The sequence below is a fragment of the Cupressus sempervirens genome, chromosome 9, assembly GCF_028749045.1.
Source record: "Cupressus sempervirens isolate cs-2001-9-10 chromosome 9, ASM2874904v1, whole genome shotgun sequence".
Lineage (NCBI taxonomy): Eukaryota > Viridiplantae > Streptophyta > Pinopsida > Cupressales > Cupressaceae > Cupressus > Cupressus sempervirens.
The window spans coordinates 218,699,420-218,717,934 of record NC_143126.1 but is presented as its reverse complement, the minus strand read 5'-3'; the positions used below and the strand labels follow the sequence as shown (position 1 = coordinate 218,717,934).

Sequence of the window (18,515 nt, the reverse complement as noted above, 5' to 3'; positions counted from 1 at the left end):
AAGTTCTGACTATGAAAAATGCTGAAATGTGGTTCTAAAACTCTGATCATTGTGTTTCAATTACTCTAATGAATATCTAAAACTGTTTATACCCTAGCTTTTACTTAAAACTCCTCTTCATAAGACCATTTTGATCTGATTGACCTAAGGCATCAAAATTATTCTCATCATTGCCATGATACCGGTGGTCTTCATGGGAATTTCAAGCATTCCTCTCATGCATAGAATTAAAAAACTATCATATTCTCCATAGACATTTGGTTAAATGGTTATTTACCATCTTCTATATCATATGAGTGTTCCTAAAAGTGTTTCTTGATAACTCACATTATTTATTTCTAACACTATTTGTTGGTTAGTGATATCACACTAGCAACTTGAGTTGATGCTAGGAAATCATTCACTGTCTATGAAGCTCATTATCTCGAACACGATCTGCACACTCTATTTGAGTATCTTTTCAAATCATTTGCACTACCATGTGGCTTGCTTTCTCAACACTCTAATAGTTCTTCATCAACCTCTTTAAGGTGGTGTGTTGACCCACTCATTCACTATGTCTTCATATTTTGTCTTATATCAGCTATATAAGAGACAATCTAGCATCAATGTGAGGGGCAACTCTTTAATGCATTCTATCAAATAATTGACAAGCTAAACATACATCTTTTACCAATTCTAGTGATGGAACGAATGGTATGTCTAGCTTGCTTCAATGCCTTATATAGGCTCACGAGTTGAAGGTTATGTCAAACAGTTGACATGTATTATTATTATCGCCTTAAAATACTTGGAGTGTTGAAACTATCTTGCAAGGATGAATTACTAATTCTAATTCCAATTAATGTCTTCGCGAGTTGAAGAGTGGGCTACAGATGAGTGTATTAATCTCCATCAAGGTTGTAGGTCACATGAATCTAGGCTTCAATCAAAACAACACACATGTCTTGTTTATGGTTCCATGAAATGTCATGGTTGGAGAAGTGAAAAATGATTTGTCAAATAGGTCATGCACCCTATCTATGGTCGACCACCATTCAGAATTTTGTAAGCTAAAGGAAGTAAAAGATTGGTCAAACACATTATATGCCTCAAGATTCACGTGCCTTGGATGGTAGTCAACATGCTCTATTATTTAGCTTACATTAGTTGTCACCACTGGAGAAAGAAAGGAAAATTTGTCAAACACTCAGCGTGTAAGGTCTATATTCTTGCATTTGGCATACATGTTAACAAGGTTCATGTTTATAAATGAAGCCAATGTCTCATATCCATTTTTTATTAGAATTGCATGGAATTGCTTGCTTCGATCAAGAGTTTTTCTACTTGCACAATCCTATAATGCACGCCCATATGCCTTGAAGTCTAATTGCGAAAAGGACTTATGTGTATGGTCCATCAAATACAAGATACCTGATGCCTGCTTACAGAGGTTGGTGTTCATGATTTCCTCTTTAACCATTTGCTTGCCCTATATTGACTGCGATTTTATTTTCTTGAAAATATAGGAGTTCAAGTTCTTACAATCTTGAGGTTAGGATTAGGGCAAAAAGTTAGAGTACATAGAGAGATAGTTTTAGTACATAGAGAGAGGTAGTTTTGGAAAATTATATGTAGAGAGAGCAATCCAAACCCGAACTTCTCTCTAGAAGTTTTAGTAAGTGGAGAGAGAAAAGTATGGGGAGAGAGAAAACTATAGGGAGAGAGAAATTTATAGTATAGGAGAGAACTAATCTCTCTCTTTCCATAAATAATGTAATTAATTCTCCCTCTAAAATGCCCGGGTAATAGCTTGCATCAGCTCTGCTTAATTAATCAACCTTGGCACCCCAATCACCAAGTATAGAAGACTATAATATCTAATTGTCTTTTTTATTTCTTGTAAATAATTGGTTTGTATGAGTTCAATATCTCAATTAAAATACTTGACCTATTCTATGATGGGCAAGAGAGGGAGCGGGAAAGGGAGCATACAAGCTTGTTTGAAACCTAGGATTTCTAGCAACGCTAGGGGCATTGCAGGGGTGCCTCATCTTGGTAAGGAAGAGGATAATAAAGAAGATGATTATGAGGATGCAATCAACTGTAGGGGAGGCCTTTTTTCTAGTGTATGGGTTCTCTCTTGCCCATATTTGGCTTTGTTCTACTTGGAATTTGATCAAATTTCTCTAGCTGAGATACTAGTGGGGAGTTTGGGGCTCTTATCTCCTTTGGATATGGTGGTCTTTGAGTCCCCTTGCTTTGTGTGTTTTGATCTAGATACATGGGTCTTATGGTTGTATTTTCATGGGATGGTGAGGTGCAGCTTGGTGTGTGGTTTTCCCCATTTGCATGGGTGCAATGTTGATCGTGGACAAAATAATAGAGGAGGGATTTGCAATGGACGAAGTCTAGTTTCCTCTTTTGGTCGATCTGATGGTGATATTGTTGATGAGTTTCTCCCAAATGTCACTATTTTCGCTTGCAAATCGAGCAATGGAGGGATTATTGGCATTTTCATGTGCTTGACCCATGGCGGTCCACCTAGTCTTTTCTTGGCTTTTTTATCAAGTATGAAGGATCCTATATTTTCCTCTCCTTTTGTTGGGAGTGTTATTTTTTGTTGGGTTTTTTATGGTTTTCTATGAGCAATGGTTTGGCATGGGTTGTCACTCCCCCCTCCCTATGCTGGATGTTCTACTCGGCTATTGTCCTTAGGACAACCTTTGGATGTGGAAGTAGATGCTACTTGGTGGCCATGTGTTTCATGAGCACATAGTTTTAGGGTTTTTTTTTTGCCCTTACATGTTTGGTGGGGAAAATCTATGATTGGGTGTCTTTTTGTCGGGTATCTCATTCGAGCCTTTCTCTAGGTATGATAAGTTTCCCAACATTTTTCTATGTTTGCGTATTGGATATTCTTGTGTCTCTGTACCTACTACTCAAGTTTGCTTTCACCATTTAATGGGTGGTTGGTTCCTTGTTGGGAGGGCTCTCCAGAGTTCTTTGGTTATGATAAATGTGCAATTATACAGGTGGTGGACTTGGATATTTGTGGTCACTTCTTCTTGCATGGCTTTTATGGAGGTGAAGCTTTCTCCTATCGAGGAAGAGAGCAAGTGCAAGATTTTGGAAGTAGAGGAGACTCCTATTGAGGGGGGTATTTTTAGGGCTACCACTTGTGGAGGGGTTGGGAGTGGTGGCATCACTACCTCGACTATTTTGATCTTTCTTCCTTTGTTTCTATTGAGGTTGACCCTTTTACTATTGAGGTAGAAAAGGAGACTACAGTGGGTTGGAAGATCTTTGAGAGTGTTGACTTGAACAAGGGGTCTAGATGGTTATGGATCTTTGTTTCTAATAGAGAATAATGGATAGGCAGTTTGTTGCTTGAGTTTGGTTATCAAATCTTATGGTGATAAAAGTGTCTTTTTGGTTTTTGTCTTCTTGTGATTTGGGTGTATGCTAGAAGTTTTAAAGGACTCGCCCGAGTCCTTTGTTATTTTTTTGGTTAAAGTTTACAAGTTTTGAATGGGCTTGTCCCAAGTTGACATTTGTCAATATTGACATTGGTTTTAGTCACTTTTAGACCTTCGTCTTTGCCAGAGGTAGGTCTAGATGCAACTCTTTGTTGATTGGGTTTATGGATGTCTGGCACTAGGTGGTGTTGTTGTTTAACAGTGTCTATGTTTTCTGGTGTACCATGGGTCAAAACCCTCTTGCTTCTTTTCTTAATCAAAAAATATCTCAACTAAAATGTAATAGGGTATATTGTGCACTTCAATTTCGTAGTTCCTTTTTTCTTTTCTTTTAATGTTAGTCATTTCTTGCATTTGAATGGTATGAGAAAATTGGCTATTTCTTCTTCAATTAATTAGCATCAAAATTATCCATAATACCCAGTGTATGGTTTTAGGAACATGGTTAATTTAATGTGTTGCACAGGTTCACGTAGATTTTTAGAAAACCAAAAGGTATTTGCATCTAGATCTGCTCTAGTTCTAATAATTAGTTCTATATAATTGAACCTTAACTTAGTAGATCTAGATTTCAGTCTAAACTAATTTTGCTAAAATTTCATATTGATGTGATTGAATAGAGGGCTCGGATCTGGTGTAAGGCTTTTGAAGCTCAGGGTGTTTGTGCCATTGAACTTACCAAGGTGACTACCTATGCATTCTACTTTTTGAAATTATTCTAAACATGGATGCAAGTGACTTCTACGAGTGCTTTTTAAGTTTATACATCATTCTAAACATTTTTAATTTTTGCATAAGAGATACAACACAGCTTTGACACTGCCAAAATGGCTTCATCCCAATGGGCCCAAAAGTAGAATATTTATTGTCATCAAGCATTTTGACTCTAATATAGAGAAATGCTCTTCTTGTTTGACTTCTAACTGTACACAAATGCTATGCTTGTCTAACTCTCTTATGGATGCATATTGTACAAAGAATATAACTCAAGGGAATTAAAGTGGGCATCATAACCAATGGGCATCCAAAGGTGTAATCAAATCTCCATGTTGATAATTTGAAAACTAGAGTGTACTATATTTCCTTTCCCTTTTATACTTTAATATTTTTCCATCATTGTATCTATGCAAGGTTCTATCGAGCAAAAAAAGGGAGCTTTAAATGCCAAAATGAATGATTTGAGAATTTTGGGGTTTAGTGTTGAACACGTGTTATCCTTATATGGCTAGTTTGGGTTGCAATTAAGAACTTTGGTATTAATTAAGTGGCATGGAATTTCATGAGCATGATTATAGACATTTTACCTTATGTACTCTCTTAATTTTGAGTCCAATAGCTTGAGGGATACATTGGTGTATTACATGAGTTGGATAAAAGACATCTCTACTACTACAATTTAAGCCTTGTGAAATAATGGCACAATCTTCCACACAACATTTGTTAGTGTCAGGCTATAATTGATTGGTAAGAAAACTCAGTGTGTTGTTCTAGTTTTTTAAAAATGATTACACATTGTAAGAAAATATATAGAATAAAGTTGAGCTCTTTAGTTTCACACACTTGTGCATGTATTTTTTCTTTCATTGCAAGAAAAGAAATCCATTTTTTATACATATATTAAAAGGATACTTTTTGAACAGTTCTCAATAAAATATTAGATTTCCATAAGCTACAAAATATACGATATTGGCTAATTCTTATCAAATTGATTTTTCAAATACTAAAAAAGAACAATTAAGAACCCATACAATATGCATAAACTATAAACTATATGATGTTCCCTAATTTTTCATCCAAGCTATTTTTCAAATAATAAATAAAAGTTAACATTTTAGAACCAAGATAAAAATTGAGTAATAGTTACCTCTTTTTAAATATGTGAGCTTCCACCATATTTTTTTTAAAAGAAATATTTTTAAAATAAGATAAATACATGCCTTACAAAGCTTCCAAGGTGTTCATAGATACTAATTTTACTTTTCTTATAGTTATAGATTGGTTATATGTTATTGAATCCTTTTTTATAGTTATATATTTCTTATAGTTATTCTGCACTCCAGGTACAACAATGCAATGCCTTTAAGGCTACAATGTAGTATTAACAATTTATCTTTCTAAGTTTCTATGTAATGCATATTGTATCAAATTTTCTACCTAGCGGATAATGCACCAATCTATTCTTCTTGAAAATTGTTTCTAGTTTGAAAATAAATTAAGATTGTGATCAAATCTAGATTCATATCAACTTGATGTAAGACCTTAACCTATCTTGAGGTCTAACTCTTTTCACCAGCATGTGACACAAGACTGATAATATATAAGGAGTGCTTAAAATAGTTACAACAATTGTTTAAAAGACATATAAGTTAAACTTGGATTTGTAGGTAGATGAGCTTTGTTCTTTAGCCCCATATGATTAGGACTAATGAATTGATGAGCATTAAGAGTCTGATCTTTATGGTGTATTTGAGTAGACGAGCATGGAAACCTACATTATTTGTGGCAGGGATCTTTTAATCATACACAAAATCACATCATATAAGGATGACCAACCTATGAAAACTTTATTTTTATAGCACTAAGTGCAGATAAAGTGTTGCAGTGGGTGTGTGCCTAATCTTATTGAGTGGTAGGAAGATATGACAATCATACCTGCCATAATTAAACTTTTCTAAGAACATCAATGAGTATGACTTGGTCCATGGCCTCTAATTGGCAAAGAACAATAAAGGTGTAATTGAAGAAAGCTAAAGATTGTATATATAAGGTGCAACAAGGGGATGAGTATTAGAGAAAGAAAGTAAACAAGTGAACAACACTATCCTCGACATTTTGTGGCATATATATGCATTTATTGGATGCTAATCTTGCCGTTTTCTATACCTCATATACGTCACTTGTGCTTTGTCAACAATGAGAAGTCTAATGTGCACCATTCAACCAAATGAACATTTCCTCCTACTCTATAGGAACTCGAAGTGCATGCAACCCTGATTATTGAACAATTTTTTTGTAATTTGTAGTAAAAAATATATTTTTTAAAAATTTAAATATAACCAATTGTTCAACAATTTTGATAACATCTTCCTCCATAAAATTAGAAAAAATGAAATAATCTTAATACTCTTAGTAAAATGCTCAAATGATTTATTTAAGAGTTATATATATTGTAGTTAGTTGTCAAAACTAATCATATATTATATAATCACTAAATAAAGACATTAAATATTTAAATTAAGCATTACTATATGATATAATTTTGTCCTGTGAATTTTACAAGGTTAATAATACAAAACATACAACTAGCTATCTAGACACGTTCTTAAAAAAACTATTAACTAATTAAGGGTAACAATATTTGTAAGTCTATTGTTTTCCATCCCACGAATGTTCCAAGGAAGTGATCGTACCAACCCTCGTATGAAATTTTCCTTTGCTATTTCTATGCAGCTTCCTTTTCGGCCTTTTTGACCGGAGTTGATTATATATAACGACCGACAATGTGGAATTATTAGAATCCCTGTAAACAGCGATCCGAAAAAGACATCACAAGTTGCAATAATCAATCCCTATCGCAGGACGAGAATTTGCATCGACTTGTTCATCATCGTCTTCGACATCAGAGTCCAGATCTATGGACACCGACGAGGAAGAAGATGTCCTACCTGCGTTGTCAGTGACAGTGACGCTCATTGGACTTTCTGTGGCAGAAGAAGAAGGGCTCGTGGGACTCTGTGTGGCAGGAGGAGGGCTCATTGGCCTGCTGTTGGAGCAGACCAATTCACTCATATTTGCATTAGCAGTAGCAACAGGAACAAAGCTCAAGCTCCTGTTATTCCTTGTCAAGCCGGACTCCTCCCGGTCCATGTAATGGACGAAGCTCTTCACATGGGCTGACAGGGATGGACCTTCAGGAACAGGGCTATGTCGACTGTAGTTGTATATCAGTCGCCCAAGAAACAAGAGCAGCGCTACAATGGATGCTGTTCCAGTGATTATATAAAGACCCCAGAAACTCTCCATTCTCAGCCTGTTGGAATCTACTTGTGCCCCGGGCTTTGTGCACTCTGTCATGTTGAACCATTTGTTCTGCAATCTCTGCATTTCGGCACTCTCCGATAGCTCCAACACTGATCTTGAAAGCTCTGATACCAGTGGAGACCCTTTCTGGAATACCTGTGAGAAAGAACCAGAAAGAAAACTTTCATTCGGTGTTCATATAACAGAAAAATGTAATATCCCTAAACTAAACTAAACAGAAAAATGTAATATTCCTAAACTAAACAAAACAATGATGACCAAAACCTTCATTCATTACTAAACTAAACAATGGTGAAAAACGTAATATCCCTAAACTAAAAAATGGTGACCGAAATAAGTGGATGGAAAACTCTTCTAGTCACCAATGTACAATACATCATAGAAATGCTCTCATATCCGATCCTTGCAACAAACAAGAACTGGAAGAGCATCTACTAGAGCTTAGGAACAGAGCTCATACCATACTTCCATTAAAATAAAACCGGTTTAAGCATATGTGAGTGTTGGGTTGTAGAGGAAATGGTAGAGAGGAAGTACAGATTTTTTGAGTAAATCTGATGGAAGAATACTCTGGTTTAAGGAGAGATATTCTGGGTATGACATTTCATTCAGAACGACATTAGTATTTGATTTGGCGGAAAAACAAAAAACAAACAGAACTTACAAAGCCGAGACCCCCTGTTCTGTAGATTGGGCCAGCCATGGTAAATCCGCATTGACTGGATAAGAAAACGCGAATGTAAGGAATCTCATCAAATACAGCAGACACTCCGCCGTTTTCGCGGCCTTTGGAAAGTGCTTGTGCGTATTCCTGGGGAGAGCTGAATTTACGCAGCTGGTCTTTATGAAATCCCAGCTGCTCTTTCAGATAATGTTCTACAAAGGACCCCAGCTGGTAACCTACAGGCGCTTTAGTGTCTAACAGATATTGCATGTCTGTAATGGTTGGTTTCATCTGCTGTACAGTGAGGATTGAAGTGAGGCTGGCCGTGTAGCTGGACGTTAATATCAGCACCACAAACAGCCATACGATCACCACTGCTCGAGCCAAACTGCTTACAATCCTTTCCCCTGTTAGAAACCTAAGAGTAAGAGATTTCCTTCAAACAATCAACAATTCTACCCCTTATTAAGCACCTGAGATTATGGAAAATCTTTCATTTTTCTGCGAGACATCTAAAATCTGTAAGTTTGGGTACTTACTCTGAGAGAAAAACAATGTAGAGAATGAAAACCTACACAAACCAAGAGCAGGATTAGTGTTTTCCTTTCTATTGAGTTGAAAGATCTCAGAAAGCTGAAAGTTTTGAATGTTTATTAAATTATTTGACAAGAATGTTCCGAATGAAAAATAAGTCCTCGTCAAAAATCCGAATGAAGTGGGGTGGAAGTACCTGATAAGTGGTGACTATTCATAAAAGAAGAGTCTCAAATAAAAATAATATGAAGCAATTGAATTCAATGTGATCAAATTACCAGACGAATTGTTAATTTATTTGCATAGCAAAATTATCAAATGAACTGGTTCTGTTCATTCAGACAGTGATTTTAAATGAAAAACATCTATTACACGTGTACTTCCATACATTCCAATTCGAGTATGATAAAATCATCAAATAAAATGTGACTTAAAATGTTTTTGTTAACCTTCTTTTGTCTCTTGTTTCAATTTCGATTCCTGTGTCACTTTTCTCATCTCTTTTCAAAACTAATTCTAAGCCAATGCATCTCTTTTCTTTCTGATAATGAGTCATTGAATGTTAAATCACATTGGTTGACAAATAACACAACTGTTTATTCAATACTCTTCCTGGTTCTCGGATCACTTGTTCCTCTTACTTCTTTTCAACTTAAGATTGATTCTACGACTCAATATGTTTCTTCTCTCTCATAAATGAAACAATGAAACAATGAATCATAGAATGTGATCCAGAAAATCGATTGAAAAACATATGTGAGCAAATTATACACAATTGTTTACTTAAAAAAACTGAATTCAAAATTACCAGATGCTGGATTACTGTTCTTCATACTGGGTTTGATTTGAGTTACAAGAGCTAAAACAGCATGTGAGTTGTAATTGTTCTCATATGAGGAGGACGTTGCAAACAAAATGGTCACTTCCAATCAACTGAATTAGGTTTGGTAAATTACTCAACAAGTTGTGATTCTGTATACAGGATGTTAAAAAATAAAATTAAAACAACTGTAAATTGACTGTTTATTTTCAACGAACTCTGTATCTAATGAAAAAGTCAATTGAATTAAATATGACAAAATTATCAGACAAATTGTAACAAACTATTAAAAGATGGTTCAAAATAAGAAACGACCAGCAAGTATTTGCTATTTAAGCAAATTGAACTAAGTGAAGTGAGATTACCAGATAACATGTGACTGTTAATTCAACAAACTGGTCACAAATTAAAAAAACCTGTCGACTGTTTACATTCTTTGAAATTACCAGAGCATGGTAACAACTTGGCGCCTGGGGATTCCCCGGAAGGTGGTGTTCCGCTTATGTTCAAGCACCCCCACAACGATTCCAGTAAAGAGAAAGAAAGCACCCGTTGCAAACCACATGCCCGGGGTAAAAGGCCGCAAAAACGCCCAAGCGTTGCTGGTATCGACTTTCTGGACCGGCACCACCATCACTAACCCGGATTCGGAATACGGCTGCGTGAAATCCACAAAATTACTTCGGTTTGCCAGAATTGTAACATCGCCCACCATTCCATCAAACTCCTAGAATAATCACATCATCACGTCAGGGATTTCACGGCTACATAAATCCTAGACATAAGAAAAAAAATCATGCAATAAACGAAGAGCAGACAGATACCTTCTTGTAGACTCTCTCAACAAGGTCATCGTAGCAGGGGGTAGATTTGCCATCTCCCACGGGAACAAATTTGTAAGACAGTGCATAAGGCAGCCCTTTGACAACCCTCTCGAAAACGTCGATGACGAAACCCCCAGTGATCGTAGGATTCTCACCATGGGTTGCCACCACAAGCTGATTAAAACCGATTTTTAAAGGAACAGCGATTTTCAGCTCCTCTGTGGTGTCAACGGGCACTGCCCACCCGCGGGGAACATTTTTTGACTTGCCGGGCCAAGTAACGTTTTCCAGGTCTGATAAATTCCCGCTCCCGGTCCCGTTAATCCATAACCCAACCGTACGGTACCCGCCAGCCTCTGATCCTTTCACATTGAGAATTTCATACGGGGAATTCCCTAGCTCTCCCGGCGTAGTCGCCCTCAGCCGCCCGCTCAAGCCATCGTAATCCATCTGCAAAAGTAGCTGCTTCAAACGTTCTCCCTGTTGCAAAATTCTATTGCCCATGAGCTTCGTCCGCTGGCTCGGCAACAAAGGCGAGAATTCAAAGCGGGTTGCATTTAACTGCTGCAGAGCCCTAGAAATTATGGACACAGAGTCGTAGGCATAATACGCGTATATATTTATCTTCACAAGTCTGTCCTCGACGGCAAATTCACTTCTGAATTTTTCTTCCCACCTCTTGGGAAAATCATCAGTGGAGGAATTTATTTTAGACCGAGTCGCCAAAACGCCCTTCATGGAGTCAAGGTCAGAGGGCTTCAGGATATCCAGAACGGAACTGGAGCCGTCTGTAATAATCCACACGTAGTCTTCGCCCATCATTCCAATTTCTGAAGCCGTAGAGAAAATCTTCTGCCCTAGTTGGAAGGTCATATGTACAACAAAAACCCGGCTCTGCATTGTCATGAGTTTGTAAAGCTCTGCTCTAATGTAATCCGTGGAGGCGTTAACAGGAATGGGGCATCGGTAGCTAATTTCGGATCCCACCTGTAGGAATACGTTTGAGCTGTATACATTTATAATGGTGAAAGCATAGGATTTATGGATAGTAACCTCAACACACTTGCAAAATTGAATACCTTGACGAGGACTTCGTTCAGAGACGAGAGCCCGCCAGCGCCGAAGTCATTGTCGGCGTATACTATCCCAACTTGCCTCCACTTGTAGCGCTCCACCACAGCGGCGATGGCCATCATTTGCACAGCATCGCTGTGAGGCAGCCGGATAAAGTAAGGGAAGCGCTGTTGAGACAACAGCGGATCTGTTGCAGAGAAGGACAGCATCGGCACATGCGCCGCAACACACATCTCCGCTACGAATTCCGCCCCCTGAGACGTCTGGGGCCCAATTATCGTCACCACTCCGCTCTGCAACAGCTCCGCTCCTGCACAAATCCCCTTTTATATTAATTTCACTGCCACTTTCTCTGGAAAAACCAACATTAACCTAATTTCACTGCCACTCTTTTGAATGTTTGTCCTCCCTTAAAAATTCACTACTAGAATACTTTTACTGATTCTTTCATACGAAAATTTGCCATTCCACTGAATAATACAACATCAAATTAATTACTTTCTTTGAATATTTGTGCACCTTTTGGAAAATTTACAACTAAAAAACTTTCACTGGTACTTTATTTAAATATTTATCCGTTCTCTGCAAAATCAACAACTTAAATAATTTCGCTGCTACTTTTATTTTGAACATTCGCCCTTTCTCTCGCAAATCCCCAAACAATATAACTACACTGCACTACTTTTTTTGAAGATTTGACTTTTCTCTGGAAAGTTCAACATTAAAATACTTCTACTGCTACTTTCTTTGAATATTTGCCCTTTCTCTGGATAATCCACTACAAAAACTAAACTCACTGTTATTTTTAACGAAGATATGCCTTTTCTCTGAATAATTCGACATTAAAACAAATTACCAATACTTTCACATAATATTTGCCTTTTCTCTGAAAAATCCATTACCAAACTAATTTCATTCCTACTCTCTTACTAAATTTGCCCTTTCTCTTAACGATCCAACACAAAATTGATTTCAAGCTAAATTCTTTGAAGATTTATTAGCGAATAATTTTCGTACCGGCTGAAGCGGCCAGCACTGGATCTCCCTCAGAATTCCGGAAATGAAGAACCAGCCGAACGCTCGAATTTTGCATCTCGAAGTTTTTGTTCGCATCCTCTGCTGCTAATTCAAAGGCCGGCTTGACGACCTTACCGAAGTGATCCAGCTCCAATATAACGCCTACGTGTACTGTTAAATTTTGTGCTCCTGAACAGCAGCAAAGAAAGCAGATGCAGGTTAAAATGGCAAGCATTGAGGCGCCCATTGAAGAGCCACCACAGCTTTTGGGTCCCGATCGATAATAGCCCGCTGATTCAATAATCTATTTATGTACACATTTTTGCCTCCGTCGTTTTGGGAGATTTAAGTCAAAAGTGCAAAACAAAGCCCCACAAAAACGCTCCATGTCTGGAGTATTCACTACTCCAGCAAGCCCGGCTATCTCCTCTTCTGACGAGTCCAGAGTCCATAAGCAGTCTTCCTCTTCTATGTAAACGGAAATATTGGATTATATTAAATATTATTTAATGAATAATAATGGATTAGTGATCAAAGTCAATTAAAGAGAAACAAATCTTTCTTTTCTATATAAATAATAAAAATATTAGATTACGTGAAACTAACAGATTGTGTAGGCCCTGGTCTATTGGTAGATTGTGTAAGCAAAATTTGGCAAAATTGATACACAAACCTTCAACAACAAAATAATGAATTGTCCCACATAGAGGGCAATGTGTATATATCAAGGTATACTATTTATTATAATTTTTAAACAAATTTAAATTTAAATTAGTCAATTACAAATTGAAATATAATGATTATAATATTTTTAATTAATTAATAATTATCATAATAAAGCATTTTGAGTGCTTTGAAGACAACAATCACATAGAGTGTGTTTTTTGGTCACTTTATATATCATGATGTTATAATATCTTTTTGATTAGGAAACTTATTTCTTTCATAGTATTAGTGATAGGTACTTCTAGTTTACTATGTTTATGAGCATTCTTGTTTTTTACTTTTTAATAGTTTTAAATTTTATCGATTTGACAACTATTGTTGGTATTGAAGGTTTTGATGAGAAATAAGAATGGTTCCAAAAGTTAAAAGAAAGTGGAAATATGTTTCTATTCTATGAAGTATTCAATTTAAAATTATTTTTAGTTGAGGTTATTCTTAACTTACCATTCAATAGTACCTACAAATGACTTGAATTTTTTAATCTTAATAATTATCTTATTCGAGCACCCCCTGAAAGCATGGTAACAGGGTTGAATACAAGATCACGATGAATCAAACAATATTTTGAAGTGACAATGAAAACATTGAAATTTTGACATAAGCAACTTGACATGAAGGATCATGATTGATCATACAATACTTCGAAATAACAATCAAACATTGAAAATTTATCTTGCAAAACTTCACATGACAATTTGAATGAGTTATATGCCCAATTTGAAAGTATGTATGAATATAATGTGTTGAAAATTGAATTTAGTTTTTTAGCTACCAATTTTTTCTTTTAAATAAATTTACTTGATAAAATTTAAAATTTTCAAGGAAACACTAATTTTTTTGAGAAATAATAATAAGGCGACTCCCTGGCCAACTTGAGTATGAGAAAATAAAATAAATTTTAAATATTTAAATAAATAATTCTTTTTAAAAAATGCAAGTAAATAATCAATTATAATTTTCTAGTGTAATATTTTAAAATATTAGAAGTAATTTTATGTCCAAAACTAGTTTTGTCAAAAAAATATTCAATTCAAATTATTGTTTCTAACCTATGAAGTGAACTATAAATCCTCTTTAAGCAACAAATGCAAGAAGTACTCTTACCCCTTCAAGTTTGGCCATAGGCGCAAATATTTCTCCATAGTCTAGGCCTTCTTCTTGAGCATATCATTTGCAAAATAATCTTGCCTTGTTCCTGACCACCTCACCTATCTTATCCATCTTGATCTTGAGAACTCATTTGGTGCCAATCACATTCTTTTCCATTGGTCTAGGCACTAATGTCTAAGTCTAATTCTTCTAATTTTTTTCCAATTCCTCTTTCATGGCTTTTATCCAGTCTTAATCCTTGAATATGTCCTTTACTATCTTTGACTCAAATTCATATAAAAAACAAGAACCTTCTCATGCCTTTCTTCTTATCAGTACACTAACATTTTTGTCACCAATGATTTGATTTGGGAATTATTTAGTTTTACTTACCTTGGTAATACTGGTTCTTCTCTAGGAGCTTTTTCAACCACTTGGATTGGTTCTTGTATGTTTTCTTATTCTTCCATTGGTTTTGTTGTAGCATTTTGTTCAATTGGTTGCATGTAGACAAATCCATGGTAATCTCTTGGTTCCCTTTTTCTAGATTCATCGTTCTATTATGAGTATTCATTAATTCTGATGTTTGCACTCTCTACCATCTTGTTTGTTCTCTTATTATAACACTTGTATGCTTTGCTCTTAGTGGAATAACATAGGAATATCCCTTCATCACTTATTGAATCAAAATTGCTTATATAAACATCTCTCTTCATGTAGCATATGCTTCCAATCACTTTAAAATAACTCACATAGGGTGATCATACCACAATTCATACAATGTTTTATTTGTACCTTTTCTTAGCTAACCCATGTTCAATGTATAGACTACAATAATCATTGCTTCTCTCCAGAAAGTTTGAGCAACACATTTTTGTAACATTAATGTTCTTGCACAGTTAATTATTGACTTATTTCTCCTTTTAGCAATATCATTCTACTGAGGTGTCTTGAGAGTTGACATATGCCTTATGATACCTTGTTCTTCATAGTATGTAGTGAATTCATGTGAAGTGAACTCACCTCGACTATCTAATTTAAGACATTTCAACCTCTTACCAATTTTCCTTTCTAGTTTAGCTTTGAATATTTTAAACATATGGAAAGCTTCATATTTACATTTTAGAAATACAATCTACACCATCACAAATTAATCATCTTCAAACAATATGAAATACTTATCTCTATAATAGCTTTGAGTTCCTATTGGACCACACATATTGGCATGGACAATTTCTGTGATTCCTTTAGATGAATGACTTTTATTGATGAAAATAATGTTGGTGAACTTCCCAAGTTAACATTATTTACACATTATGTTGTCTAGTTTCACTAGGTTAGACATGTTAAAAAGTAAAGTCCACCAAGATAACTAAGAGGGTTAGGGGAGAAGGAGTGTGAATTAGTTATTTGATTAATACAACATTTATTATCTGTATTAATTCTCAAACACGTGATCAATATAAACAACCATAAGAAGATAATTATACACAATAACACCAGATATGTTAACTAGGGAAACCCTTGATCAAAGGGAAAATCCTATTGGGGATGGTACCCACAAAATGATTTACTAATATATAAGTTCCCTGTAAGAGGATGGACTCTATTAGGAGCCAATGAAATGTATTTAGTACATATCAGTCCCTGTTAGGAGACTTTGAATCCCTGCGAGGAGATTCCAACCCTATTAGGAGTTGTGGAAGGCAGAAGGACCCATTGTCCAAATAGCTATAGAGGCAAGACACCGAATTCACTATCCAACTGGCCTCTGTATTATTCCTTTCAAAACAATAGCAATTGATCAATTGTCCACTAGCACTTTATGCCAAATATAATCATTATGCTCATTCATTGTGCCTATGTTGCACCGAATACTTCTCAGATCTCAATACCAAATCCACAAACTCACATCACAATAATCCCTTGGGTCACTTATTTGCATATAACTCGCATTTACAATTTGCCTTCTATTTCAAAAGCATCTCATACACACTTCTTTGCATTATTGCAAGGAAAATAACTTTCCTTTATACCAAGTCCTAAAAATAATTCATTGAGACAACCTTGAGGCTTTCCCAATGTATAATTATAATAGGACCTCCTTAAGATAAAACAATACATGCTACATTACATCTTTTCATAATTATATAATACTATCGACTCATAGTCTTTAAAAAATATTTCACATGTGCAACCTCAAACTTCACGCACTCACTGATATCATCATCAAGATGTCTTCTACCTCTATCTAACTTACTATAACCAAATTCTATCCCTGTTAGGAGATACTACCCGATTACCAAAAACCACTTCTCAAGAACTTTGTAAATCTCAAATAATTGTTTCCAATCTTTGACTTTCTACATGAGCTCTTAGCCACATCAACAAGACACTCTGTAGAACATGAGCTCAACTTCGCTAGATCTCATCTTCAGTCCTTGAATCATATGGTCTCTTCAATCTATCTCTGTATGTTGTTATGTCAGTCTTCATAGAATGACCAGTATGTTGACATCAATGACAAAAATAGTCATGAATGCAACATGTAACCACTGTAGCAATCTCTCAAGTGCTCTAGCAATGCTAGGATACTCCCCCATAGGAATATCATCAACATTCATGTTAACAAGACAATCCTCTTACTACTTTCATCTTACTTTGATCAAATTATCAAAGTTAACATGACAAAACCTCTTATGCCATAACCAACAATATTCAACTCTAGATATCATACAATTCTTAACAATAGAATTGAGATGGAATAAGTTACCTATGATTTGTTCACCAATAGAAATCACATCTCCTAATTTTCTAATTATCTTGCACATTCCTTCATTGAACACTAACCTATATCCTTTTTTATTATGCTGAGAAACGCTTAACATATTGTATTCAAAACTTCAACCTAGTAAACATCATCACAATTTGTTTTATTATTCTGGAAAATAGAACATTTACCTTTCACAACATAGGGACTATTGTTCCAAACTTTTCTAATCCTTCATCACATTCTTTCATTCCGATGAACTTTATTTTGTCATTGGTCATGTGATGTGAGAAACCATTGTCAACTATGCAGTCTCAATTGTGATTCGTACTAGAAACTAATGCTTTCTCATCACCATGAGAGGGATCTTCTTTTACTATGACAAAAACAATCTCTTCTTCTTCTCTTCCATTAGATTCCTCACTGGCAACACCTTCTACAAAATAGCATGTCTTCTTGTTGATCTCCTTGGATTTTATGTCATTTCCTTATTTTCCCTTTTAGGGCATCTAAAAGAAAGATGATCAATCATCTTACATGAAAAACACTTCAAAGGTAGTATACCTTTGTATTTACTGATTCCTCTAGGTAGTCTTCTAGAAAGTAAAACTTCCAATTCCTCATGTTCTTTTTATTCTGTCAAAATAGATTCATAGACATTAGAACAATAAGTAGAAGAATTGCTTCTAATATCCTTTCCATTTCTTGCAAGGGCAAGAGACATAGATGTTATAATGCTCTGCCCGGAGATCCTTGGAACACAAGGATAAAATATGCACTGAATAATTTTTTTCTTAAGATAAGTTACTTAACAATAGGATAAAGTAACCAAGTGCAATAATGAAACACCAAGACAAGGTGATGAGAATAGTGAACATGGCTAAACTCCCATGTTCGCCTACACCAGCAGAAGTCTTACAAATGCTTCCAAAGATCTCCAAGCTTAAAACCGCAACTCACAAACCAAGACCACACAAATCATGAGAATGTACTAAGGGGATATTCTCATTCAATCCCAAGGTAAAAGGTCCTAGCATGGTTAGACAAACAAGTCCATATCCACTAATCATATCATCATTAAGAATCGCAAAAAGAGACCAACGAAGATCGTGTAGGAGACAAGGACTCAAAGTTACCACCACTCATCTACCAAACACCATGTTGAAAGATAAATGTTGACTCCTAAAATTTGGTAAAGCCTAAAATCATGAAGCCTTGAAAATTTGCTAAGTCGGAATTTCTAAAGCCCTGAAATTTCTTAGAATATTTATCTTAACTCAAAGAGGTCTAGAACCTATCTAAAACAAATCATAACATATGTTAAAATATATCTTAAGTATAAGGAATTAAATCTTATATTTAAATGATATATTTTAAGCCCCATAGAAACTTTGTTGAACTAGGAAGGAGTGCAACCCTAAAAGGTACTCAAAACACCAATCATCTCTCAACCAAAAAGTACAAAGATATTTGTTCTTTTCCTGAGCAGGTTTTTGCA

At 35.5% G+C, this 18,515-nt stretch overlaps 1 protein-coding gene across 1 annotated transcript; it reads right to left on the bottom strand.

Annotated features, from left to right (window-relative positions):
* Positions 1-6,684: 6,684 nt before the first annotated feature.
* On the bottom strand, positions 6,685-12,902 carry LOC149538294 (glutamate receptor 3.6-like). The gene is made up of 8 exons (XM_089799669.1): positions 12,433-12,902; positions 11,421-11,725; positions 10,342-11,328; positions 9,964-10,244; positions 8,703-8,734; positions 8,164-8,570; positions 7,124-7,634; positions 6,685-6,978 (listed from the first exon to the last, which is right to left on the bottom strand). Exons 1-8 carry the CDS (start codon positions 12,677-12,679, stop codon positions 6,797-6,799), a joined length of 2,952 nt encoding a protein of 983 aa, XP_089655795.1. The 5' UTR covers positions 12,680-12,902; the 3' UTR covers positions 6,685-6,796.
* Between the last annotated feature and the right edge of the window lie 5,613 nt (positions 12,903-18,515).